Here is a 26,890-nt window from a genome sequence, read left to right as displayed (position 1 = left end):
AAGAATGGATAATCCATAGGCAGAGCAGCAAAAAGTATAGACATTTAAAGTTTTGGTACAAACTACTTAATTTCCCTCTGTTCTGGACTGAATTGTGTCCTCCCCAAAAATTCGTATGTTGAAGCACTAGCCCCCAGTGTGACAGTATTTGGAAATGGGACCTACAGGAAGGTAATAAAGGTGAAGTGGGGTCATAAGAATGGGCTTCAGTCCAATAGGAATGATGTCCTTATAAGAAGAGGAAGAGGAAAAGGAAAAGACACCAGAGATCTTTCTCTTTCCGCATGGACACAGAGAAGACGGCGTGTGAGGAAGACAGCCTTCACCAGACACCAAGCGTAAAGGCCCTGATCTTGAACTTCCATCCTACAGAAGGGTGAGAACATAAATATCTGTTGTTTAAGCCACCCAGTCTGACCAACGCTGTCCATAGAGGCTGCACCAATTTGGAGAGGCTGCAGCAATTTATTATTTATTTATTTCTATTTTTTTGAGACAAAGTCTTGCTCTGTTGTCAAAGCTGGAATGCAGTGGCATGATCTTGGTTAACTGCAACCTCCACCCACCAGGTTCAAGCGATTCTCATGTCTCAGTCTTCCGAGTAACTGAGATTACAGGTGCACACCACCATGTCTGGCTAATTATTGTATTTTTAGTAGAGACTGGGTTTCACCATGTTGGCCTGGCTGGTTTCGAACTCCTGACCTCAAGTGATTCACCCACATCCCAAAGTGCTGGGATTACAGGCATGAGCCACTGCGCCCAGCCAAGGCTGCACACAATTTAAATTTGCACTCCCACTAGTATTAGAAGAGAGTAACTATTTTCCTAAATCGTCGCCAATTCAAAATGTTGTCAGACCTTTCTACCCCACTGCCCAGATCCCCTCCCCACAGGCAACCAATATTTTTTGCCATGTGTTTTATATCATTCTATAGACATCTCAGGTATATGCAGCAAGTACAGCTGCCCTGAGAGTGCTTCTGGTAACACAGTTTTACAAGCCCAGGTAAGGCCAAATATGAGATCCTTGTCTTGTCTCTTCAGGAACTAAAGAAGGAAAAATTGAAAAGACATAGGGTCTGAGTTCCAAGATAGTTCCCAGCCTTCTCTGGTAGAGGGTCCCAGACCAGGTAGGCTTGGAAGAGTTGGGGCCCCAGCTTCTACTTTTAAGACATTTATTTTTCACCAACAAATTCTACTTCCTTATCTCTTTCACACAGATAAATTCCAGACACACGTGTTCTCTCTATTATCAAAACAGCCCATGAACATCTTGCAACTTGCAGCCCCTGTCATGTTTAGGGCCTGAGATTTGGAGTTGGATATGGGACTCCTGTTTGTGGCCTCCTGTCTTCCAGAGTCTTCCAGTGCAGTCCAGATAACATCTCTGAGAGTCTCTTGAGGCCACTGAAGCAAGAGGCTTCAAGGTTTGTTCTAGGCTTCTCCAGTTGGCAGGACTTCCCCATCCTGCCCCCTCCCTCAGGGCTGCCAGGCATATCCCTGCCTGGGCCTCCTGGCACAAGAGATAAAACGAACAGGGCTACTCCCAGCAACTGGTCCAGCAGATACCAGCAGGGAGGGAGCAGGAGAGAAGGAACATGTCAGGGTGCTCACAGGAGTAGCTGGGGGGAAGTTTTGCTCTTTCCAGATTCTTAAGCCAACAAAAGTGCCTTCATCATTTTTTGTCTGAAAGACAGAAAGCCCAGAAGGAGCCCAGGAGCAACAGTTCAACACAGGTGCTTCCTGCGGCCTAGTGGATAAGAGGAGCGGCCTGCAGCCATGGGACAGGGTGAGCCAAGCCAGCGCTCCACAGGGCTTGCTGGACTGTATGCAGCCCCTGCAGCATCACCTGTTTTCATTAAAGGAAGTGGGATGGATGGTGGGCGGGGAGGTGGTGGTATAACCATGGCAGGGGAGGGGGTACTGGTGATAGTGAGCTGCCTGTGGAGCGTGGTGTGATGGTGGGTGCTGGTGGAGGCGGAGGCGATGGTGGGGTGGTTGTGGAGCGTGGTGTGATGGTGGGTGCTGGTGGAGGCGATGGTGGGATGGCTGTGGAGCATGGTGTGATGGTGGGTGCTGGTGGAGGCGGAGGTGATGGTGATGTTGCTATGGGGTGGTTATGGGGTAGGATGTTGGGGTAAACTGGTCATGATAGCTGTATGATGATGGTGAGATGGTGATGGTGGTTAACATGGGTTTATATTCTTATCCCAAGGTCATCACAGCATAAGTGTTCACAGCTTACTGATACAAATGAGAGACACCCTGTGATACAAATGAGAAACACCCTGGGTAGCATGAAGGTGTCACAGCTTCTACAACAAATGGGAGAGAAGGAGAGGTGGGAGTCAGGGAATCCACCTAAAAGGGGCAGGAGGCAGACACAATGCAAGAAACCAACAGAGGTGGTCAGAGTCGCAGCGTCTTGGCAGGAATTATTATCTCCTGGCCTGAGAATTGCCTGGCTGTTTTGTGTCCAGGGAGAAGCAAGCGGGTAGGCAGAGGGAAATGGTGCAGGGGTGTGGGGACAATGGGAGGCAGCTGTGGTTCTGTTTCTATAGAAGCTGCCTCACTCCCCACCCTGGTCGGCCAGTCTGGCGTGCGGAGGGCAACTGACCCTGAGACCAACACCTGAGAGGGAAATAAAAGAATTCTGGGTGAATTCAGTAAATCATCTCAGCCACGTCTTGTGAAAATAGGGCAGACACCAATAAATTGTCCTTTTTTTTCAGACGGAGTCTCTGTCACCAGGCTGGAGTGCAGTGGCGCAGTCTCGGCTCACTGCAACCTCTGCCTCCGGGGTTCAAGTGATTCTCCTGCCTCAGCCTCCCGAGTAGCTGGGATTACAGGTGTCCAACACCACGCCCAGCTTATTTTTTGTATTTTTAGTAGAGATGGGGTTTCACTTTATTGGCCAGGATGGTCTCGATCTCTTGACCTCGTGATCCACCCGCCTCAGCCTCCCAAAGTGCTGGGATTACAGGCGTGAGCTACTGCACTCGGCCAAATCGTTCTTTTTATTCTTAGAGACCAGACAAATTAAAAACCTTCTCAATCAGAGAAACACATTCAAAGATATCAGGAGATTGTTTAGTCCCAAACCAGAGGATGCCCCTGGGCACTAAATTCTTTCCAGGCAGTGGGTGGCAGAGGGCCCAGTAGCCACCAGATGAGAATCACTGAGTATGAGCTCATGGCGTGCCGCAGTGGCTGCAGCTGGCTTGTGCTGACTTGCAAGAGGCAATTGCTAAATTTTGAGGAATCCTGTGAACCAGTTCTTAAACAGAGGCATTATTAAAAATTAAACTGTATAAACTTACAAGTAAAAAATTTATTTTAAAAAGAAAGATAATAAGTACTCTAAACTCATCACCTCCTACATATTTTACTCCTTTTTACCTTTATGTTCTTGAGGGTGTTTACGTCTCCTGTATCTCTATGCTGGAAAAACCACATGATGATGTGCCAGTCCGTGCCTCTTCACAGTTCTGCGCTTGCTGACATCACCTCAGTAGCTTCAGACTGGCCACAGAGGGAGTATTTTACACCACAGAACTTGGCAAATGCTGTAACTCAGTACGCCCTTTCCCCTCACCACCCCTTTTCCCCAGCCAGTCGTTAAACACATCACTGCTTGAGGGGCACATGTGCGGCAGCGCTGGAGTGTTGTGAAAGGCAGAGAGGGAGGAGGGTGGGGTACTGTGCACCTCTGAAGAGCATTCCACATGGTCTCTGTGTTAACGCAACTTCTCATGGTCTGTGGTACAAATAGGAGATGCTGGGAAAACACGAAGGTGTCATTGCCTCAAGACCCAGTGGGAGAGAAGGGGAGGTAGGAGTCAATGAATCCACCTAAAAGGGGCAGAGGCAGAGATAAACCAAGAAACCAGGCAGACCTAAAGAATGCAGAAACCTCAGAGGCCCTGCGAGGGTCTGGCGGCACAGGTGGGGGCCTGAGACCCCTGTGATGCATCTGAGAAAATCTCCTTTAAGGCTGTCCTAATGTTCTCATCCATTCATTGACAGAGCAAACACTGATTGGCTATCTATTAAGTTCTGCTGGGGCAGAGGATGCAGATAGGAGAAAGCACTGTACCTCGGGGAGCTCCCCTCAGTGAAAGCGGGAGCAGAGGGCTAGGCAGGTGATGGGTATCAAATGGGATAAGTGCTGAAGAAAGTGGAGCAGAGTACTGTGGGAGCCCAGAGGACTGACCTCTTCCAGGAGGAGTCAGTGAAGGCTACAGAGGTGGGTGTCTTTGGATCTTGGAAGATGAGTAGACATCTGCCAGGTAGAGAAGAGATGGTGGGAGCCTTCCAGACAGAACCGGAATCCAAATGAATTCTGGTGACTCTTGCCATAACACTATGGTCATTTCTTGGGTTCAGATACACTGAGGCTTGAGTCATATGACTTAGGATGTGACTAAGGCATTCCACCATCCAATCCAACTCAACCAGTCTGCAGAGGCAAGGCTTTTCCTGGGCCTCAGCACAAGCTTTGTGCTAAGCAGAAAGAGGAATCATTGTTGGTTTCTGAGTGCTGCTGTACTTCAATTTACAAATCCCAGCCTCCCTGTGGCTACTTTATCTATAGCCATGGCCTGACCAAACCAAGTGGAGGAGGGGGATACAGGGATGCAAGGGGCACCCAGGGACACCAGGACCAGACACAGAGAGGTTTCTTCCCCCCTCTGCACGCTTAAACATTTCTTCATATTCAACAATGTCAGTTCTTTTGCCCTAAATAGACATCATTGGCATCTTCTATCATCCCATCACTAGTGAGAGAAAAAGTAGAACATCCTTCCCCTCTACTCTTCACCTCTGAGGCAGAGAGACTGGGAAATGAGGGAAATTTGAAGTAGGGGTATCCTGAATTTGACAAGATATGTCTTGTAGTCTAAAGGACATTGCCATCAGGGTCATATCACTTCCCTGAAGTGGGTTAGACTTCATTTCATACCTGCGAGCAAAAGCCATAGTTTCTCTCTTGTGGCAGCTGAGCCAGTACAAAACACTGCAGGCTGCCTTTCAGACCAAGGAGATTCCCAATGGCCTTCTGCCATCAAAGGAACAAAAAGTGCGCAATTCCTTTGCTGCAAGAAAAAAAAACCTAAAATTTTTTTCCAGCATTGTTCCTTATCTTGGGCTTGCTGAACGTATCTTTTGACTTCTTTACTCCTTGTTTTTTTCTTCCCTCTTGTATTAGTCCATTCTCACACCGCTATAAAGACATACCTGAGATGGGGTAATTTGTGAAGAAAGTAAATTTAACCAGCTCATGGTTCTGTGGGCTGTATAAGCTTCTGCTCCTGGGGAGGCCTCAGGAAACTTACAATCATGGCAGAAGGGGAAGCAAGCACATCTTCACATGGTCAGCGGGAGAGAGATAGAGTGAAGGAGGAGGTGCTACATACTTTTAAACAAGCAGCACTAAGGGGATGGTGCTAAACCGTTAGAAACTGCCCCCATGATCCAATCACTTCCCCCCAGGCCCCTCCTCTAACACTGGGGATTACAATTCGACCTAATATTTGGGCTGCGATGCAAAGCCAAACCATATCACCTCTGTTAAATGAGAATTGATTAACAGACTGTCATAATACTCTTGAACCACCTACGTGAAGGGTTTTTCTGGGCTGCATAATGCTGTGAGTTTATAGTAAGACTTTAGGTCAAAAAGCCACCATGCACAGTCTCGGGTGAGTCAGTTCCACACTCAGCCTCACTCTTCTCATCTATAAAACAAGAGAATTGGACTCAGTGATCTCAAAACCAGCTCTAAAAATTAACTGATTGTGCTCTAAGAAACAATGAGTAGGGGTGAGAAAGATTTTGGGTTTTATTCATTGCTTGTGGATTGGGACCAGAAAAAGGAGGCCAACAATGAGAATAAGCATTACATTTATTAATAATAGTAACAACAACAGCAGTTTCATTTATTGGGACTTACTGTGTAGCTGACACTGTGCTAAATGTATTATACATCATCTAATCCCCACGATTATGAAAGGAGGGATGATTATTCTAAGGAAAAGGAAACTGAGGCTCAGGGTGGTTAAGTTACTTGCCTGGGATTGCGCAGCTAAAACGTAAGTGGAGCCGAGGATTTGAACCCTGGTCTCTCTGACTCCAGAGTCTCTGCTTGTACTTATATTGTCACATTTACTTAGTTTCCATGACTTCTCTCTTTCCCACAACAGCCCTGGGTATCAAGAGCTGCGACTTTCAGGCAGCAAGAAACAATGAGGAGCACCACACCAAGGCCTTCAGCTCCCGGCACCTCTTTGTGAGGAGGGGGCAGCCCTTCACCATCATCCTGCACTTCCGCGCTCCAGTCCACGCATTTCTGCCTGCCCTGAAGAAGGTGGCCCTCATTGCACAAACTGGTTAGTGAGACAGGACTAGACTCCTGGCAGCAGGTCTGGGGGTTTCTCTCCAGCAACCTGTTAGGGAATCAAGGGGCAAATGGCCCACACTGCAGCTGGGCTGTAAGAAGTCCTGCCCACCTGGCAGGGCAGTCATGAGGGTGCCATGAGATTATGTGCCTGGTAAATATTGTTTATGATGAGTCAGAAGCTGCCTAGCAGCAGCATCACCAAGGGCTTCTTTTCGGTTGCAAATATAATAGTAGCTTTGTAGAAAATTCTGGATGGGGCCAGGTGCAGTGGTTCACACCTGTAATCCCAGCACTTTGGGAGACTGAGGTGGGTGGATCACCTGAGGTCAGGAGTTCAAGACCAGCCTGACCAACATGGTGAAGCCCCGTTTCTACTAAAAATACAAAACATTAGCCAGGCGTGGTGGCCGGTGCCTGTAATCCCAGCTATTCGGGTGGCTAAGGCAGGAGAATCACTTGTACCCAGGAGGTGGAGGTTGCAATGAGCCGAGATAGTGCCACTGCACTCCAGCCTGGGCGACAAGAGAAAAACTCTGTCTCAAGAAAAAAAAAGAAAAGAAAATTCTGGATGGAATCGAACCCAGGCTAAATATAACATTTAATTGCCACTGTTTATTGAATCCATACTACCTGTCAGGTGTTGGGCCAAGTACTTCACACATAATAGTTCGTTCAGTTCTCCTATGGGCGGTGAAGCAGGTACTATGATGATGCCCATTTTAGAGACTATGATGCAGGTCCATGGGTGCCAAAAACCTGTGCTCCCCTATCACTCTTTCTTGATGGGTCTCATTTCTAGACGGGTCACTTTCATTATCCTCCAAAAACAACTTTCACCTCCTCCATCTTTGAAATACCCTGACCTTATTACTCTGAGTTGTGACCAAGAAGTCCCAATGACAGATTCGTCACTGTGTGACTGCAGGAGAGCAGCCTTCCAAGGTCAACAGGACCCAAGCCACATTCCCAGTGTCCAGTCTGGGGGACCGAAAGTCGTGGAGTGCAGCGGTGGAGGAGAGAGATGCCCAGTCCTGGACCATCTCTGTGACCACACCCGCAGATGCTGTCATTGGCCGCTACTCGCTTCTGCTGCAGGTCTCAGGCAGGAAGCCACGCCTCTTGGGCCGGTTCACATTGCTTTTTAACCCCTGGAGTAGAGGTAAGTTTGGACCTGGGCCAGCCTGGGCTGCATGGGGACTCCAGACACTGGAGCTGGGGTGCAGCTCTGGCAGAGAGCACCTGTGCCAGGTACCTGCAGCAACCCTCTCTAAGGACAGCACCAACACCCAGTCTGTGCCAGGGCCTTCTACCTGGATGAACCAGCTCTCAGACCAAGGGTCCTGTTTTGGTGTCGCTCCTGGGAGAAGCAGGTTGAGGCTTCCCACTGAAAGCGAAAGCTTGTCTCATCACCAGACCCTGGTGCTGGCTCAGGCTATTTCGGTCACAGGAGTTGACACTCACTGAGGTGACCCTGGGAAAGCTGCCCTTCATTATAACAGTGCAGGGGTGAGAACTGGAGAGGGCCTCGGGAATGAGGTGGCCTGAAGGTGGGCTTCTCTCTCTCTCCCCGCTATTCTGTCTCCAGAGTGCACTCAGGCTTTGCGGGACCTGAAGCTGATGCAATTTGGGGGACCCTCTTTAAGAAAAAGAATACACCATTTTGAATTGATAAGGCTGCCCTGCTGACCAGGGCCCCAAGCGGTCTGTGCTATTCCACAGGCTTCTGCTTCTGCTTCCCAGGAAATGTACTGCTCCCTGTCTTTCCTCCTCTCTTCCGGCTCGTTCTGTTCTTGAAGATTTCTGGGCGCTCTCCAGACCCACCTACCCAAGTGTCTGATGGGACCCTGCCATTCACCAGCCTGTGAGCGGCTTCCCTGGGGTCAGGTGACCTCCTGTGGGCCCCCCACCCCCAACCATGACCGCCTGTAGCAAAGCTCAGCCCTAGCTATGGCTGGAGCCATGTCGTCTGGAAATGGCCATCTGACATAATACATGTCCAAATAAGACCCAAAGTAGGACCCATCTTCTCTTCCTCCCCACTCTGAAGATTGTGTCTGTCTTTGTTTTTAAATCTACCTCACCCACCTTCATCCTTGGGCTCCCTGAAGGGTTTGTTGGGAGAATGAAAGAGAGTTTCTCCCAGCCTTCCTGTCTTTACAACATCAAACAAGTACACAGCCCTTTTCCTCTCAAGAATTTTGCTGCCAACATGGCAAGGCAGGGCTGGGAAACTGGCAGAAACATGGGGAGGTGGAAGAGCCTTCCCAGGTTCTTAAGGCTGGCCCCATGTCTGGCCCGCAGCTCCTAACTGCTTTTCTCTGTGGTACCTAAATCCCAGTGGGTTCTCTCTCCACTTCTCCTGTCCAGGGCAGGGTTCTCCCCCACTTCAGGTGGCCCCACCTGTCCTCAGCTCAGGCCCTTCTTTCCTGCTCCAAGGGCGCAGGCAGGTGGGTCAGCACATGGGAGCTAGTATTCATCCAGATGCCCCACGTGGATGAATGTAGTTGCAGGACCCCTCGGCTGGGGCAGGCCTTGTGGCTCTCCATGACTGGCAGAAAGCCCTTCAAGCCGCTTCCCTCCAAAGCTGAGGCTTTGGTGTACCCCCAGACCACCCTGAATCTGCTTCCAGAGCCAGGCCCTGGCAACAACCGTAAAGACCCGGCAAAGACAGTCTAGGACAGTGCTTGGCTCAGGGCGCCCACACTCTTGACTCCAGTGCCAGGAGTCCTGCCTTTGTGCTCAGTTTGTAGGGACCTGCCTAGGGAGGGCCTCTCTACCTGAGTATGGGCGGAGGTCTCTGTCTGGGCAGGGGACAGTCATTGGCTCCGCTCATCCAGAAGGTGACTGGGAAATTTTCAGATTCCCTGGCATCTCAGCGTCATCTTGGCATGCTTGGAGATGGGGATTCAAAAGGAGAGTTTTACATGGTTTTACATCCTATGATAAAAGTTGGAGCCCTGCTCATCAGCCAGGCACTTTATAAAGGGGGCTGCATACGCCCAAGCAGAGAGGAGGAGGCTGGCGCTGCCCGTGCTCTCATAAGCTACTTCCTAGAGCCCTGCAGATCCTGGGGCCAAACATCTCAGTTTGAAGTAATGTCAAAAAACAAACAAACAAACAAACAAACAAACAAAAAAAAACCACACACAAAAAACAAAAAACAGTGATGCCTAGCTGACTTCAGAGAGTACTCAGGATGGAAGGCAGGAGTGGAGGGCTACTTGGGCATAGGGTTCTGTGATTTTAGACCCCAGATTTTTCAGGACTTCTTGATTTCTGTTGCCTTATCCTTCTGTTGCCCTGAGGACCCTCATCCCCAGATGGACCCCTGGAGGGCTCCAGAGACGTTAGCCCAGCAGCTCCTCTGGATGGTTTGGAAATCCTTTTCTCTCTAGTCCCCAGGAACTAGTCTAACCCCTGTCCACTTCACCTCGGCCATTGGGTCGGAGTGATTAGCCCTCAGCAAGCAGGGCAGTTGCCCTCCTGCTTCTAGCTTCCCAGAGTGGGTGATGGCCCCCTTAAAAGTCGCCCACCTTCCTCATGATGGCTAGCCCAACCCTAGGACGAGGAAAGCAGGAGGGGCACTGGGAAGAGACTGAGGGAGCCCTAGACTCACTTGGACACCTCCAGGGCAGAAATCCAACGTTCTGACTTGCACTTCTCAACCCCGCTGCTCCTTCCCACCCTCCAACCCTGTCTTGCCAAATGTTCCTCTGCCTTCTGCTCACATCCATCAGCCTATGCTTAATTGTCTTTTTTCTGAAACACCTGGTTTTTCGTCACAAATTGAACTTATGGGAAAGACATACAAGCCACTTGGAAGCTCCCTGGCCTGTTGCCAATTTATCCAGGGACGATAGTGTTCTGGCTGTGAACAACCAGGATTTTCTTTTTTTTTTTTTTTTTTTTTTTGAGACGGAGTTTTGCTCTTGTTGCCCAGGCTGGAGTGCAATGGCACGATCTCAGCTCACTGCAACCCCCGCCTCCCGGGTTCAAGAGATTCTCCTGCCTCAGCCTCCCGAGTAGCTGGGATTACAGGCGTGCACTGTGACACGTGGCTCATTTTTTGTATTTTCAATAGAGACAGGGTTTCACCACATTGGTCAGGCTGGTCTTGAACTCCTGACCTCAGGTGATCCACCTGCCTCAGCCTCCCAAAGTGCTGGGATTAGAGGCGTGAGCCACCACGCTTGGCTGATTTTCATTTGTTTTAAGAGAAAGTCTCTCACTCTGTCACCCAGGCTGGAGTGCAGTGGCACCATCATAGCTCACTGCAACCTCAAACTCCTGGGCTCAAGTTTCCTCCCGCCTCAGCCTCCTAAATAGCTAGGACTCCAAATGCGCACCACCACACCTGGCTGTTTTTATTTTTTGTAGAGACAGGGTCTTGCTGTGTTGCCCAGGCTGGTCTCAAACTCCTGGTCTCAAACTGTCCTCCTGCTTTGGCCTCCCAAAGGGCTGGGATTATAGGTGTGAGCCACTGCACCTGGCCAGCCAAGCTTTTTAAGGTTGTTCTTGTCTTCCTGGCTGACCATAAGGGCCACACGCTGATTGACCCAGGGACTCTGGGCTGGGTCCCAGTGGGGGCAGTGAAAGAGGGACTTCCTCCTCAGTCTTCATTAGGCCCAGAGCTGACGGGGTGGCCTGCAGCCAAGCCTAATCTCGGCAGGGAGGACAGAGGCCTGGATGTGGAGGGTGGACCTGGCACCTCACAGGCCCTCATCCCTACCCACCTCTCGCCAGAGGATGCCGTGTTCCTGAAGAATGAGGCTCAGCGCACAGAGTACTTGTTGAACCAGAATGGTCTCATCTACCTGGGCACAGCTGACTGCATCCAGGCAGAGCCCTGGGACTTTGGCCAGGTACTAGGGCCCTCTAGGGGAGGAGTGTGTGGAGTGACTGTCCCATAACCTTGCATGTTCAGGCTAGACAGAGCTGGTAGGTCCAAAAACCCCTGGTCATGAGACCATTTATTTAGCCCGTTTCAGCCTTGTGGTGCCCCGCCCCCCTTCCTCTGGGCCACATCAGAACATCCTCCGGAGCTACCAGAATTCTTTTCCTTAAAGCTGTGGCAAATCAAGCCTCAGTTACATCCCCACTGTCTTTGAGATAAAGACCATATCCCTCTAGGCCAACCTCCACGGCCCTTGCAGCCAGGCCCGTGCTCTGCTTCCCCCATGAACCACCCCACGTTCCAACTGCTCACCATCCTCAGAGCAACAAGCTGAATGTTCCCCCCGCCAGGAAGGGCTCCCCACCCTTATCTCCTGGCAAGCTCCCACCCATCTCTCAAGACCTTTTCGAAGCCTTCCCCAACCCCCGAAGGCAGAGGGAACCTCTCCACAGTGCTGCTCTGTGCCTGCATCTCTACAAGAGACCTGGCCATGCTGCTGTGCTCTGTAATCTAAGGGGCTGCGCTGTGGGTCCATCTCCAGTCCTAAACCGTGGGCTCCTCAGGAACAGGGGGAGTATCCTCCACTCCAGGTTCAGGGCTGTCGGGGTTCACTAAATGGAAACAGAATGCAATGCAACAAAATGAAATGGTACAGCACGGGTCCCGGAGAGCTTACACCCTACCGGGAGTCAGACAATAGAACAGGCAAAGGACTAGATGCCTGGGAAAAGGAACCTGGGTCACATTGAGAGGTCGGGGGAGGGAGCCAGAGCTCCTCAGAGAGATGAGGCAAGGGAGGCAGGTGTGGAGTGCGGGTCTGGGAGAAGGACGAGATAATGAGGCTGTCCTGCGGGATGAGTGCCTGACCTGAGGACCCTTCATCATGGCCCTGTGTGGTCCTTAACAGTTCGAGGGGGATGTCATCGACCTCAGCCTGCGCTTGCTGAGCAAGGACAAGCAGGTAGAGAAGTGGAGCCAGCCAGTGCATGTGGCCCATGTGTTGGGTGCCTCGGTAAGTGAGAGGCTGGGGAATGACAATAGGGCGGGGGTGAGACAAGAGCCCTCTGAGAGAACTGCCCCACCACCGTGGCCTCAGAAACCCCCAAATCACAAATGGCCCCCTCCTCCCAGGGTGTGGGGACAGTTCCGACAGAAGGGTCTGAGGAGGAGAAGAAGACAGGCAATAGCATCCACAGAGGGGAGAAAAGCAAAGAAATGTGTCCTCCCTCAGGACGCAAGCCCGCAGAAGACTAAGCCTCCTTTCCTGCCCCACACCCAGTCCCAGCCTGGAGCTTAGGTCCACGGGAAGGAGCCGGTAGGGCCCATCGTACCCAGTGCTTGCTGCTGCAGTGATCAAAGGGACTTCTTTTACATTTCTAAATTGTTCAGAAGAATATGCAGACCATGATGGTAACTTGGTGCTTTCCCTTGTCCCTAAAAATCCTCTCAGAGGAGTCCTGTGTTCACCATTCCCTCTTTGCCACCGAAGTCCCCTCTGAAAAGGTGGTGAGGGTCCAGGCCAGACTGTGAGTTGAAAGAAGCTTGGGATAAGTGGCCTCCAGGACCCAGGTGCAAACCACCTCAAACGAGGGTGGAGGACTAAAGGTGAAACCAGCCCCCAGCCAGAGGACTTGTTAAGAAGGGCGGTCCTGGGCTCCAGCCCTAGGGCTATGGCCCAGGGGCCTAGGATGGAGCCCAGGAGCATGCAGGTTTAACCAGTACCAGGTGGCTCTGATGCTGGGGATCTGTTCACCACGGTTGGAGTACTGCGATGAGCCCTCCTTACCCATGCCCTGGAAGCTGTCCTGCCCGAGGGACTCATACTGACATCCACACATTTCCCCAAACAGCTGCATTATCTCAAGGAGAAGAGGGTCCTGCCCACCCCGCAGACCCAGACCACCCAGGAAGGGGCCTTGCTGAACAAGCGCCGGGGCAGCGTGCCCATCCTGCGGCAGTGGCTCACCGGCCGAGGCCGACCTGTGTATGATGGCCAGGCCTGGGTGTTGGCCGCTGTTGCTTGCACAGGTTGGTCCCCTTGTCTCCTGTACAGAGTGCCCTGCCTCTTGGGTTGTTCCCTGGCCTCCCATGTGGGAGGGACATCTCCAAAAGCAGGTGCTGCCTCCCTGCAGCCACGTTTCCCCGTCCTACCACACAGAAGTAGTTGCCCCAGGCAGCTCCTCCCACCAGCTTCTGCTGCTTTTCCCCTCAAGAAATTTGGGCTCATTTGCAAACTCCGTTCCCAAATTCACTTAATTCCCTAACCCTGCCCCAGCAGAGCAGCTCCACCCACTGTGTTCTATGCTCCGTTGCCCTCTCCCCTGCTATATACCCCGCGTGTGGTGGAAGCTGTGCCTTACTGATCAGCCTTCATGCATCTGTTCTTGGCTGCCACTTCTAGGTTCCACACTCCTCTTCTTTCCAGGTTTTCAGTGCCCAGAGGAGACACTGAAAATCCTAGCCTCCCACATGCCCCCAGCCCGGTCTCTAGAGTGCCCCCTGACACTCCACCCCTCTTCTCACAGTGCTGCGATGCCTGGGAATCCCTGCCCGTGTGGTGACCACGTTTGCCTCAGCACAGGGCACCGGTGGGCGTCTGCTCGTAGATGAGTACTATAATGAGGAGGGACTTCAGAACGGAGAAGGCCAGAGAGGCAGAATCTGGTGAGAAGCCTGAGGGAGATGAGGTTCCAGTCCAGGAAGGGCTCCAACCCTGCATGGCACACCTCTGCAGGAACCCCACCCCCTGCGTGGCCCTGGCATGGAGAGTAGGCTTTCAAGGACTCTTAGAGGCTGCGCTGATGGTCAGTGGTGGTGTGCACGCCTCTTCGTGGGAGTGCCACAGCCACTTTGACACAGTGACCTCCCATCCCACTGGAACAACAACAACTCTGCCAGGCTGCGTTTCCAGAACCTCTTCAGCACTCCTTTTCCTTCCCACTGGAATTTTTCTCTTTGCTACATTCAGGATCTTCCAGACTTCCACAGAGTGCTGGATGACACGGCCTGCCTTGCCCCAGGGGTATGATGGATGGCAGATTCTGCACTCAAGTGCTCCTAATGGAGGTGGAGGTAAAGCCTAGGGGTGGGTCCAGGACCACGCAGGGCTGCACAGAGCTGAAGAAATCCCCCGGAGAGGACTCGGGAGCAGCAGGCAGTCCCAAAGGGGTCTGCATCCTCGAAAACAGTAGAAGCACAAGGCATGACAGCAGCCAGCAGAAAGCTGACCTGATGCCAGTGGGCTCATGGGAGTAGAGGTGCCTGCCATCCTGGCTACAAGGCTGTAGGGAGATGAGGCACTTTAGAGCCGTGGGTGAGGGGGTTGGGTCACAGTGAAGGGCAGAGGATCTTAAGATGGCAAGTGACTGTGCTAGGCCAGGGGCTTGCAGCAGGGGGTTCTGAAGTTCTGGACATGGATGAAGAGGGTATCCGGATAGGCTCAAGCCCAGGAAGCTTCAGGACCCACAGAAAGATAGCTCTTCCTCACCCAGGAACAGAAATGGCACAGAACCTGGCACCTAGTAAGTGCTCAAGAAAGGTGGCCCTATTCCTGTCATATCCATGGTAAAGCTGGCTTGAGAGCTCCTCACTCTAAGTGTGGCCCTCTGAGCTTCTGCCTGTCCAGTTCCTGAGAGGGCTCCTGCCAGGGGCCATGACCAAAAAGTTTTATCACTAAATAGTTGATGACTAAATAGTTTCACCTCTGTGACTCTCTCAGAAACCCTGCCTAGTGCTCACCTCTGACGCTGGTCCTTGGGGAAGGAAAATAGGCTAGAGGATGGGGACTGAGGTGATGCAGTTCTGAACTGAGCGGAGGTCTAGGCACGGCTCCCATACTCACCAACCTTTTTCTCCCTCAGTCCTGGGGTTCTGTGATCTCGTGCCGGTCAGAGCAGTCAAGGAGGGGACGCTGAGGCTGACCCCAGCAGTGTCAGACCTTTTTGCTGCCATAAATGCCTCATGTGTGGTCTGGAAGTGCTGTGAGGATGGGAAACTGGAGTTGACTGACTCCAACACAAAGTACGTTGGCAACAACATCAGCACCAAGGGTGTGGGCAGTGACCGCTGTGAGGACATCACTCAGAACTACAAGTATCCTGAAGGTATGGGCCAGGGAAGGGCCCAGGCTTCTCGGTACCTGAAATAGCAAGCGAGGGAAAGGGATGGGCCTGGCAGATGCAGTCAGGAAGAGCCTTGTCCTTTCCCCATCATATAAAACAGGGTTTCTCAACCCCATTTGACACCATTGACATTTGGGCCCAGATATGTCTTTGTTGTAGGGACTGTGCACCCTAGGACATTTGGCGGCATTCCTGGCCCTCAGAGGAAGTCTAAATTCTTTCACACAGGAAGATTCAGTTCCCTGCAAAACTGTCCTCAGAGACAGTGTTCACTTGTCCCCAACCTTCCTCTCTCATCGTTCAAGGGGCGAATTCATAGCACTTGAAAAAGAACTTGGTCCTTGAGTGGTTTGGAAGAGACACACTGTATCGGTGGTGGATCTGCCTGACGCAGACATTTTTGGGCTAAATACGGCCTTAGAGGCTTGCAGAGCTCTCATGACTTTGGCATTTGAGCAGAAGTGGGTAAATGGTTTTGATTCCCAGGGTTTTATGAGAAGCGTGTATACCACCCGGGTAAAAGGTCAGCTTTGTTTCTTCCCTTCTCCAGGGTCTCTTCAGGAAAAAGAGGTGCTGGAGAGAGTTGAGAAAGAGAAAATGGAACATGGGAAAGACAACGGCATCCGTCCTCCCACTCTCCAGACTGCCAATCCTCTGTACCTGCTCTTGAAAGCACCCAGCTCCCTACCCCTGAGAGGGGATACCCAGATCTCAGTGACGCTGGTTAACCACAGTGAGCAGGAGACGGCAGTGCTGCTGGCAATCGGGGTCCAGGCTGTGCACTACAACGGTGTCCTTGCTGCCGAGCTCTGGAGGAAGAAGCTGCACCTCACACTCAGTGCCAACCTGGGTAACGCTCTATGGCCCCACCAGACACCCCCCCACACACACACAGCACCTGCCTTGGGCAGGCAGTAGCCACAGGGCACCCCCTGCAGTCTCTAGAGATGGCTTTGAGCCCCTGCTGCTCACTCTCGTGTTCTCTCTCATTCACTCATTCAACACGTATTTACTGGGCCCGAAGCAGGAAAAAAACATGATGCCAACTGCAGTCAGATAAGTAAACAGACCCTTCACAGCAATGTGAGAAGTGTTTGCTGAGTTTAACAGAGTGGAATGGCAGGAGAGCACCTCCCCTCAGGCTGGAGTAAGCTGCCCCCAAATAAATTGTACTGCATTGAATCTGGAAGGATGAGTAGGAGAGTAATGGCCAGAAAAGTAAGTCACAGCATTCCAGATGGAAGGAGCAACATGTGCAAAGGGCCCTGCTCATCTCTGAGGTTCTTATTTACTTGGTCTGAGATGGGGTCCAGGCATTGTTTTTTTCTTGTTTTTTGTTTTAAACCCAGGTTATTCTACGGTTAAGATTCCCTGAACTAGAACAATTGCTTTTAAATTTTGCTGCACATTAGAATCACCTGGGGAAGTTGGACGCTCAGCCTGTATCTCAGGCCAATTAAATCACAAATTCCATGGTGGGCTGGACGCAGTGGTTCACGCCTGTAATCCCAGCACTTTGGGAGGCCAAGGCGGGTGGATCACCTGAGGTCAGGAGTTCAAGACCAGCCTGGGCAACATGGTGAAACCCCAACTCTACTAAAAATACAAAAATTAGCCGGGCTTGGTGTCACACGCCTGTAATCCCAGCTACTGGGGAGACTGAGGCAGGAGAATCGCTTGAACCCAGGAGGCGGAGGTTGCAGTGAGCCAAGATCGTGCCACTACACTCCAGCCTGGGTGACACAGTGACACTCCATCTCAAAAAAGAAAAAAAAAAAAAAAAAAAGAAACTCCGTGGTGGAACACATCAGAATTTTTAAAAACTCGAGTAACTCCAATGTGCAGACAAGCGTGAGAATCAGTTGACGAGAGCTTGTCTACAGCATTGCAACAGCCTTGTAACCAGTCACCTCACCTCCAGTCTCTGTATCACTCTTCCCTTTCCAAGCATGGGAGGAGAGGAGTCGGGGGAGTGGTGTGAGAGCTGGACAGGGCCCAGGTGACACAGCGTCTTGTCTCTCTTGCTAAGGACTTTGAGTTTTGTTCTCTGGGTAATGGAAAACTGGTGGAAGGTTTCAACCAGGGTAGTCAATGGAATCAGAAATTCATTTTAACAAGAAAGAACTTTTGGCAGAATGGAATGGAAAGGGTCATATAAGAAAAGTGCTTCTTAACCTTAGCTGCACATTGTGTCATCTGGGGAACTTATTTTGTGGGCGGGGGAGGGGGCACCCTTCTGAGCCAGAGTAGGCTCAGAGTCTCTGATCATCTGGAAACTTTCAGAACTGCTGATGTCTTGGCCTCACCGCCAGAGTCTGATGTAACTGATTGGGGTGGGCCTGGCATCGGGGTTGTTTTGTAAAGCTCCCCACTTGATTCTAATGTGCATCCAGAGTCTTGAGAAGCACGGGATTGAAGATGAGAAGGTTTTGTAATCATCAAGTCAAGAAATGAAGGCCAAACTAAGCTAGCAGCACTTAGAGTTAAAATGTATTACGGAGTTGGGATAGATGGGGCTTGTGAATGTGTGAGTGTATATATGTGTGTGGTGGGTGCTTCTGGTTTGGGTGAGTCACTAGAATAGGAAAAATGGGGAAGAGCAGGTTTGGGGAGAAAAAGGATGAATTTGGTTGTGGCACATTGTGTCTGAAAGCCCGTGACACATGCACGTGCAGCTGACCAGTGGGCAGCAGGAAACCTTGGTAAGATGAAGTTCTGGGCTGGAGCTCAGATGTGGAAATCCCAGCACAGGGGGGCCAACAAAGAGTCAGGGCATAGATGAGCTCACAGCAGTGGGGAAGAGGACAGTGAGATGAGAAGGTGAGGAGGGAACCCGGCAGCAGCAGCAGCATTTAGGGGGCGGTCAGGGGAAGAACAGGGTAAGGGAGGCCAAACAGTCAAAGAGAGAAAGGAGGCACCCAGCAAGATCAGCAGAAAGGGCACGAGGTGTCAAGGCTGAAGAGCACTATTAAGAGAGTGGGCTTGCAGAGAAGTTTCCTGGGCGTTAAGCCGATTGAGTTGGGAAAGTGAGACAAACCGTCTCGTCCTCCTTGGAGGCAGGACAGAAAAAGGAGAGGCTGCGGAGTGGTCAGCCAGGGACACTGGACAGAGGGAGAGAGCTGAACCCACTTCTATGCTGAGGAAAATATGCAGGCAAGAGGGAAAGAATGAGCCTCAGGAGAGACGGGTTAAAATTGATAACGCTCTGCCTGGGGATATGAGACAACTAGAATCACTGTAGCTCACATTTATCAGGCACTTACTGTTTGCCCAAAATGATGTTAAGTGCTTTATGTGCATCATCTTGTTAGGCCTCACCACAACGTTCTGAGGCAAGAACCATCGCTATCCCCACTTCACAGATGAGGAGATGAGACACAGAGAGGCTCGATAATTTACTCAGGTTACACAGCTAGTGTGATGGGGTCAGGAGGGGGCACAGATTTAGAAAGCAGAGGATTCACTTGGGCGGGGGGGATACCTCATCCCCTGAGCAGTGGTGACAGTAGGAGTCGATATTTCTTCTGTAGGGTGACAGAGCAAGACCCTGTCTCTAACACAAAACAAAACAAAAACCCTACAAACAACACAAACCATCCCACTAGGAAGGCATTATTAGACAAGGACACTGAGGCTCAAAGAGTTTAACTTGTTTCACTTCACGGGGACCCTTCCCCAACCCCACTGAGGTGGTCTGCCAAGAGCGTTGTTGAGGGTGGTGATGGGGATGAGGGTGAGGAGTGAGGTCTTGAGTGAGTTCCAAGTGTACAATTGTTGGGGAAAATGGGGCATCTTTCTGGTCTCAGTGAGGCCCTGAGTCCTTTGGATTGTGTGTTTAACTATGGCTGTTTCTGGGGTACACACACCTGTTGGCACTGACTCCCCCGTCATGTCTTTCAGAACAGACAATAACCATTGGCCTGTTCTTCTCCAATTTTGAGCGAAACCCACCCGAGAACACCTTCCTTAGACTCACCGCCATGGCAACACACTCTCAGTCCAGCCTTAGCTGCTTTGCTCAGGAAGACATTGCCATTTGTAGACCGCATCTTGCCATCAAGGTAGGCACCAGTCCTCCCCTGAGTTGCCCTCATCTGCCACCACTCAGGTCCCCATTTCAGAAGGAATCCAAGCCCCTTCAGAGCAGATGACTGTGCTGCAGGATTACCAGAAAATGCTACATTTAAGAGCTCCTTCCCTTACATACCCTATTAAGGTGTAAATCTTCCAACTTCTTTAGTTAGTTAAGTAAAGGTTTCTAAAATTGGGGCCTTCCCAGTTGCTGCCTCCTACCTACAGGGATCATAATAGCCTATGTTTCTTTAGCACTCCATACACATGCCAGAGGGTTTTCACCTCCTCTCTCTCTCTCTCTCTCTCTCTCTCTTCTCTTCTCTCTTTTCCTTTCTTTCTTTCCCTTTCTTTCTTTTCTTTCTTTCTTTCTTTCTTTCTTTCTTTCTTTCTTTCTTTCTTTCTTTCTTTTCTTTCTTTCTCTTTCTTTCTTTCTTTCTTTCTTTCTTTCTTTCTTTCTTTCTTTTCTTTCTCTTTCTTTCTTTCTTTCTTTCTTTCTTTCTTTCTTTCTTTCTTTCTTGCTTGCTTGCTTGCTCTCTCTCTCTCTCTTCTTTTCTTCTCTTTTCTTTCTTTCTTTCCCCTGTGAGGTAGAACTGTTCCCATTATTCAGATGAAAAAAACTGAGCCCTAGAGAGCAACATGCCCAAGATTATAAAAACAGGACGTTCTAGAGGCTTATGGCTCTTGGTCCAGCCCTCTTTCCATGTGTCTACCCTGGCCAAAATGAATGAGATCTGATCCCTGCCCTCTAGCAGGTTATAGTTTAGTTAGGGAGACACAACATTTGGTCTTCCAGGTAAGTGCTTTAATAGACGCACAAAGTTGCTATGGAATAAGTGAAGCAAAGGGGATTAATTCCAGCTGATGGGTTCGGGGATGACATTATGAAAGGGATGACATTATGAAAGAGATGACATCTATGCTGGGCCTTGAAAAATGGGTACCCTTTCAGTACAGAGGTAGGGGAAGGCCACTGAAGACAGAAGAAGACAACAAAGAGGTGCAATGGAAGGTAGCCTGAGGGGTGTGCTGGGGATGGGACAGTCCCTGATGGGGCTGGGATGTCACTTAGTCATGGGAAGAACAGGTGAGGTGGGAGAGGGGGGTTGGGGGCACACCGTGAAGAATGTTGAATACAATGTAAACTGAATTCCGAAGACGGTGGAAAACCCTCCAAGGGGTCTGCCTAGAGGAGAGGCAACGTCAGAAATCATCGGTGATGGACCAAGGGTGGGAATAAATGCAGGAGGAGCAGGTAGAGCGGCAGAAAATGTCAGCTGTGAAGCTTCGGTCAGCTCGGCAGAGATGAGGAAACTTACTGAGGAGGGTACAGGGGTGCATGGGAGGAGAGAGTGACTGCAGCTGTGCCCTTGGCATCCACACCAGGTATTGCCTCTTCCCACAGATGCCAGAGAAAGCAGAGCAGTATCAACCCCTCACAGCCTCAGTCAGCATCCAGAACTCCCTAGATGCCCCCATGGAGGACTGTGTGATCTCCATCCTGGGAAGGGGGCTCATTCACAGAGAGAGGAGGTACAGGTAAGCAAAGACAGGCTTCTAATCCTCCTGAAATGTCTCAATGGGTCAGAAAGGTGGGGCCCAAGAGAGAGACTCTCTCTTTGCCATGTCCATGCAGACAGCAGATACCCCCAGAAACTGAACTAAAGGATTAGGGCTACCAAGTGGCTTCCCTCATCTTGGGACCACCATATCTGCAAGAGGATGGGAGTGAGGCAGGCTGTGTGGGCCCCCTGGGCACCCACCTGCCCTGGCTGCTGCCCTGATCCTGCAGGGAGAGCCTGGGTGTTGCTGTGAATGTAGGCGAGGGCATTAGGGCTAGGTATTGGAGAGTAATGAAGGGAGGCCAGGCTATCTCTCATTGTGGTCAGAGGGCTACATTCTGGTAGTCACCACCACAATACACAATTTTGTTTAATTTATTCCCTTTTATTCCCATTTTCACTACCACCCTTCATATCCTTTAATTCGTATATGTAAAATGTGTACTGTTGCTTTCATGAGCCTGTATTTTTAACTTTATATATAAATTTATATTCAATTGCTTTTTTTTCACTCGGAACTATGTTCTTAAGATTTATGCCCATACGTCTTCTGCTACAAAATACTTCATCATGTACACCCACCACTTTCTACCACTCCACTCCACAGAGATGGGCACCCAGAGTGCCTCCAACTCTCTGACACTGCAAATAATGTTGCAGTGAACATCCTCACACAAGTCTCCTTATATACTTGTTTGAAAATTTGGTGGAGTCTGGGGATATATACACCCAGGAATAGAATTGCTGGGTCACAGGATATGATGTGGTTTGACCAGATACTGTCAGATTTGCAGAATGGCTGCAGGAGTCTCCACTCCCTCCAGCAGTACATGAGAGTTTCTATATTCCTACCTCTCCTTCATTCCTGGCAATACCCAGCTATTAACATTTTCTTCCAGTCTAATAAAAATGAAGTAATATCTTACTATTATTTTAATTGCAACTCTTCATATGTTTGTTAGCCTTTTATGTCTTCTCCTCGGTAAGTAGTTTGTCTTTATTTTGCCCACTTTTCCTTTGGTGTTTCTGCACTTCCTTCTTATTGATTTGTAGAAGTTTCCTGTAGAGTCCAGGTATTAGTCCCTTGTTGGTTTTAGATGTTGCAAATATCTTCTTTCATTATGTCTACTGCATCCTTAGTTGAATAGACAGTATAAAGTTCAGGATACCTACTCCTACCATCGCTGAGGTCCCTAGCAGGTGTTTGGGTTACTGAGCCACTGCCTCAGCCTCATGAAACTTAATGAGTCATTCTTGCCAAGAAATCGAGAGGAGGGACTGTCAACATTTAACCAGACTTTTGTGATCTCCCAAATCGGTTGTGGGGCAAAGCTCCCCAAAGGAAGTCTGTCACCAAAAGAAGGTTTATAGGCAGGTCAGGAGGTTGCTGACAAGGCTCCAAACACCACCTGCTGACATACTGACACCCTCTCCATAAGCCTGCTACACCCACTGTGCTTAACAATAAGCAAGGGTTCCAAAGCTATAGCTCTTTGTATTCGTTTGTTTTCATGCTGCTAATAAAGACATACCTGAGACTAGGAAGAAAATGAGGTTTAATTGGACTTACAGTTCCAAATGGCTGGGGAGGCCTCAGAATCATGGCGGGAGGTGAAAGGCACTTCTAACAGGGTGGTGGCAAGAGAAAATGACGAAGAAGCAAAAGAGGAAACCCATGAGAAACCTATCAGCTCTCATGAGACTTACTCACTATCACGAGAATAACATGGGAAAGACCAGCCACTGTAATTCAATTACCTTCCCCTGGGTCCCTCCTCTGAGGAATGGGTGATAGAACTCAAGTTGAGATTTGGGTGGGGACACAGCAAAATCATATCATTCCACCCCTGGCCCCTCCAAATCTCATGTCCTCACATTTCAAAACCAATCATGCCTTCCCAACAGTTCCCCAAAGTCTTAACTCATTTCAGCATTAATCCAAAAGTCCACAATCCAAAGTCTCACTTGAGACAAGGCAAGTCCCTTCTGCCTATGAGCCTGGAAAATCAAAAGCAAGCTAGTTACTTCCTAGATACAATGGGGGTACAGGTATTGGGTAAATACAGCCATTCCAAATGGAGGAATTGACCAAAACAAAGGAGTTACACGACCCATGCAAGTCCAAAATCCAGCAGGGCAGTCAAATTTTAAGGCTCCAAAATGATCTCCTTTGACCCCAGGTCTCCTATCCAGGTCACATTGATGCAAGAGGTGGGTTCCCATGGTCTTGGGCAGCTCTGCCCCTGTGGCTTTGCAGGGCACAGCATCCCTCCCAGTTGCTCTCATGGGCTGGCGTTGAGTGTCTGTGGTTTTTCCAGGCACACAGTGCAAGTTGTCAGTGGATCTACCATTCTGGGGTCTGGAGGATGGTGGTCCTCTTCTCACAGCTCAACTTGGCAGTGCCCCAGTAGGGACTCTGTGTGGGGGCTCTGACCCCACATTTCTCTTCTGCACTGCCCTAGCAGAGATTCTCCATGAGGGCCCCACCCTTGCAGCAAACTTTTGCCTGGGCCTCCAGCAATTTCCATAGATAATCTGAAATCTAGACAGAGGTTCCCAAACCTCAGTTCTTGACTTCTGTGTACCCACAGGCTCAACACAGCTTCCATGTGGAAGCTGCCAAGGCTTGGGGCTTCCACCCTCTGAAGCCACAGCCCAAGTTGTATGTTGGCCCCTTTCAGCCACAGCTGGAGTGGCTGGGACACAGGGCACCAAGTCCTTAGGCTGTATACAGCACAGGAACCCAGGGCCTGGCCGACTAAACCACTTTTTCCTCCTGGGCCTCTGGGCCTGTGATGGGAGGGGCTGCCATGAAGTTCTCTGACATGGCCTGGAGACATTTCCCCCTTGATCTTCAGGATTAACATTAGGCTCCTTACTACTTACGCAAATTTCTGCAGCCAGCTTGAATTTTTCCCCAGAAAATGGGTTTTTCTTTTCTATTGCATAGTCAGGCTGCACATTTTCCAAACTTTTATGCTCTGCTTCCCTTATAAAACTGAATGCCTTTAACAGCACCCAAGTCACCTCTTGAATGCTTTGCTGATTAGAAATTTCTTCCACCAGATATCCTAAATCATCTTTCTCAAGTTCAAAGTTCCAAAAATCTCTAGGGCAGGGGCAAAACGCCACCAGTCTCTTTGCTAAAACATAACAAGAGTCACCTTTGCTCCAGTTCCCAACAAGTTCCTCATCTCCATCTGAGACCACCTCATCCTGGATTTTATTGTCCATATTGCTATCAGCATTTTGGGCAAAGCCATGCAACAAGTCTCTAGGAAGTTTCAAGCTTTCCCACATTTTTGTCTTCTTCTGAGCCCTTCAAGCTGCTCCAATCTCTGCCTGTTACCCAGTTCCAAAGTCACTTCCACATTTTCAGGTATCTTTTCAGCCATGCCCCAATCTACTCATACCAATTTACTGTATTAAGTTTGTTTTCATGCTGCTGATAAAGACATACCTGAGACTGGGAAGAAAAAGAAGTTTAATTGGACTTACAGTTCCATATGGCTGGGGAGGCTTCAGAATCATGGCAGGAGGCAAAAGGCACTTCTAACAGAGTGGTGGCAAGAGAAAATGAGAAAAAAGCAAAAGCAGAAACCCCTGATAAGTCCACCAGATCTCATGAGACTTATTCACTATCACGAGAATAGCATGGGAAAGACCAGCCCCCATGATTCAATTACCTCCCCCTGGGTCCCTTCCACAACTCATGGGAATTCTGGGAGATAGAATCCAAGTTGAGATTTGGGTGGGGACACAGCCAAACCATATCATTCTTCCAAACAAACTCCAGTATGATTACCAGGAATTGAACCAGAAGGAAGTCACAGATGACAGAAGGAACAACAGATGTAGCTTGGAAGCCCTTAGGATGTATCTCTTCTCAACCATGCAGTTGCTTAGCATTGGGCAGTTCCTGTCTTCTATTCCTTTATAAACACTTCCGTTTTAATAGCAAGGTACTTAGATGTTTATTTCTGCATGATCCACCTCTTCAAGCAAGGAAGGATCAAAGTCACTGGGACCAGCAGAGAATGAACCTGGGACAGAACTAGCACCTGCCTTTTCCTTTATTTCAGATTTGGTTCAGTGTGGCCTGAAAACACCATGTGTACCGAGTTCCAGTTCACGCCGACACATGTGGGGCTCCAGAGGCTCACTGTGGAAATGGACTGCAACATGTTCCAGAACCTAACCAACTATAAAAATGTCACCGTGGTAGCCCCTGAACTTTCAGCTTAAATTTCCAGCTCTATCACCACTCTCCTGCCAACTCTTGCTCTACAATCTAAACCAAACATGTGCTAGGAAGAGAAACTTTGCGTCTCAGTGTTTGTGTTGCTATAAAGGAATACCTGAGGCTGGGTAGTTTAAAAGAAAAGAGGTGTATTTGGCTCACAGCTCTGCAGGCTGTACAAGAAACAGTGAGGGCTTCAGGATGCTTCTACTCATGCAGGAAGGTGAAGGGAGCCAACGTGAGCAGAGATCATAGGGCAAGAATGGGTGGCGGGGGGTGGGTGGCGGGGGGTAGGTGCCAGGTGCCAGCCTCATTTTAACAGCCAGCTCTGGGGTGGGGGAGGGACGTATAGAGCAAGAACTCACTCATTACCCCAAGGACGCAACCAATCCATCCATGAGGGATCCAAACACCTCCCATTAGGCCCCACCTCCAACACTGGTGATCAAATTTCAACATGAGGTTCGCCGGGTTGAATATCCAAACTACATCACTTTATCAGACAAATGAATAGTCGTTCGGGATAAGCAGAAGAGTGACCAAGAACAAAACCAGATTCCCAGAAATCAATAGACAAGATGTTTATTTCTGTTACCTCAGCTAAGGCAGCCATGAAGACCAGCTGTCTTACAATAGACACTACTGGGCTGAAATGACAAAAAGAAGCCTTTGAAAAGGTGCTCAGTTACCTTTAAAGAGTACATTCAGATTGTTCAGGTTCAGGTTTTTCACAACCATTTTACTGCTCATTAATACATTCGTAACTTACGGGTAAAGGAAAGGATCTAACACTTAAATCATTCTTATATTTCTGATGAAGTGGGATATTATCCCAAAATGGAATTTTTAGGTAATCTCAAAATTACATTGATCAAGCTGGGCTCGGTGGCTCACACCTGTAATCCCAGCACTTTGGGAGGCTGACGTGGGCAGATCACCTGAGGTCAGGAGTTCAAGACCAGCCTGGCCAACATGGTGAAATTCCATCTCTACTAAAAACACAAAAATTAGCTGGGCATGGTGGTGTGCATCTGTAGTCCCAGCTACTCGGGAGGCTGAAGCCAGACAATCGCTTGAGAACCTGGGAGGCGGAGGTTGCAGTGAGCTGAGATTGTGCCACTGCACTCCAGCTTAGGGGCCAGAGTGAGATTCCAAAAAAAAAAAAAAAAAAAAAAAAAATTTACATTGATCAGTGCTTTCCCTGATCGTTATCCTTAAAGATCCAAACATGACTGAACGAAGTTATACAATATAGGACCTGAAAGAAAAATTCAGCTACAGATAGGTTTGTTTTTTTTTTTTTTGAGACAGAGTCTCGCTCTGTCGCCCAGGCTGGAGTGCAGTGGCACGATCTCAGCTCACTGCAAGCTCCGCCTCCTGGGTTTACGCCATTCTCCTGCCTCAGCCTCCCGAGTAGCTGGGACTACCGGTGCCCGCCACCTCGCCCGGCTAGTTTTTTGTGTTTTTTAGTAGAGACGGGGTTTCACCGTGTTAGCCAGGATGGTCTCGATCTTCTGACCTCGTGATCCACCCGTCTCGGCCTCCCAAAGTGCTGGGATTACAGGCTTGAGCCACCGCGCCCGGCCCTTGGTCTTTATA

At 49.7% G+C, this 26,890-nt stretch overlaps 1 protein-coding gene across 3 annotated transcripts; it reads left to right on the top strand.

The window, feature by feature from the left end:
• Positions 1 to 1,322: 1,322 nt before the first annotated feature.
• Positions 1,323 to 25,371, top strand: EPB42 (erythrocyte membrane protein band 4.2). Of its 3 annotated transcripts, none has more exons than XM_025389722.1 (13): positions 1,323 to 1,882; positions 6,207 to 6,392; positions 7,329 to 7,562; positions 11,147 to 11,265; positions 12,205 to 12,309; positions 13,148 to 13,325; positions 13,823 to 13,961; positions 14,266 to 14,369; positions 15,158 to 15,400; positions 15,969 to 16,268; positions 19,319 to 19,479; positions 20,895 to 21,028; positions 25,134 to 25,371. In XM_025389722.1, exons 1-13 carry the CDS (start codon positions 1,783 to 1,785, stop codon positions 25,294 to 25,296), a joined length of 2,166 nt encoding a protein of 721 aa, XP_025245507.1. In that variant the 5' UTR covers positions 1,323 to 1,782; the 3' UTR covers positions 25,297 to 25,371. The 3 variants fall into 3 exon arrangements, with proteins under 3 accessions (XP_025245507.1, XP_025245508.1, XP_025245509.1); XM_025389723.1 differs by having other exon boundaries at positions 1,481 to 1,792; XM_025389724.1 differs by lacking the exon at positions 7,329 to 7,562 and having other exon boundaries at positions 1,599 to 1,792.
• The last annotated feature ends 1,519 nt before the right edge of the window (positions 25,372 to 26,890 follow it).

Source organism: Theropithecus gelada, chromosome 7a, assembly GCF_003255815.1.
Source record: "Theropithecus gelada isolate Dixy chromosome 7a, Tgel_1.0, whole genome shotgun sequence".
Taxonomy (NCBI): domain Eukaryota; kingdom Metazoa; phylum Chordata; class Mammalia; order Primates; family Cercopithecidae; genus Theropithecus; species Theropithecus gelada.
The sequence above is the reverse complement of the archived record's forward strand: the minus strand, read 5'-3'. Positions and strand labels throughout refer to the sequence as shown.

What these genes read in the sequence shown, in the direction of transcription:
- EPB42 (XM_025389722.1), top strand. Translation starts at nt 1,783, where the DNA reads ATGGGACAGGGTGAGCCAAGCCAGCGCTCCACAGGGCTTGCTGGACTG. An exon ending in GGCCCTCATTGCACAAACTG is followed by an intron (nt 6,393 to 7,328) that starts GTTAGTGAGACA and finishes GTGTGACTGCAG; the next exon opens with GAGAGCAGCCTTCCAAGGTC. An exon ending in GACCGCATCTTGCCATCAAG is followed by an intron (nt 19,480 to 20,894) that starts GTAGGCACCAGT and finishes CTCTTCCCACAG; the next exon opens with ATGCCAGAGAAAGCAGAGCA.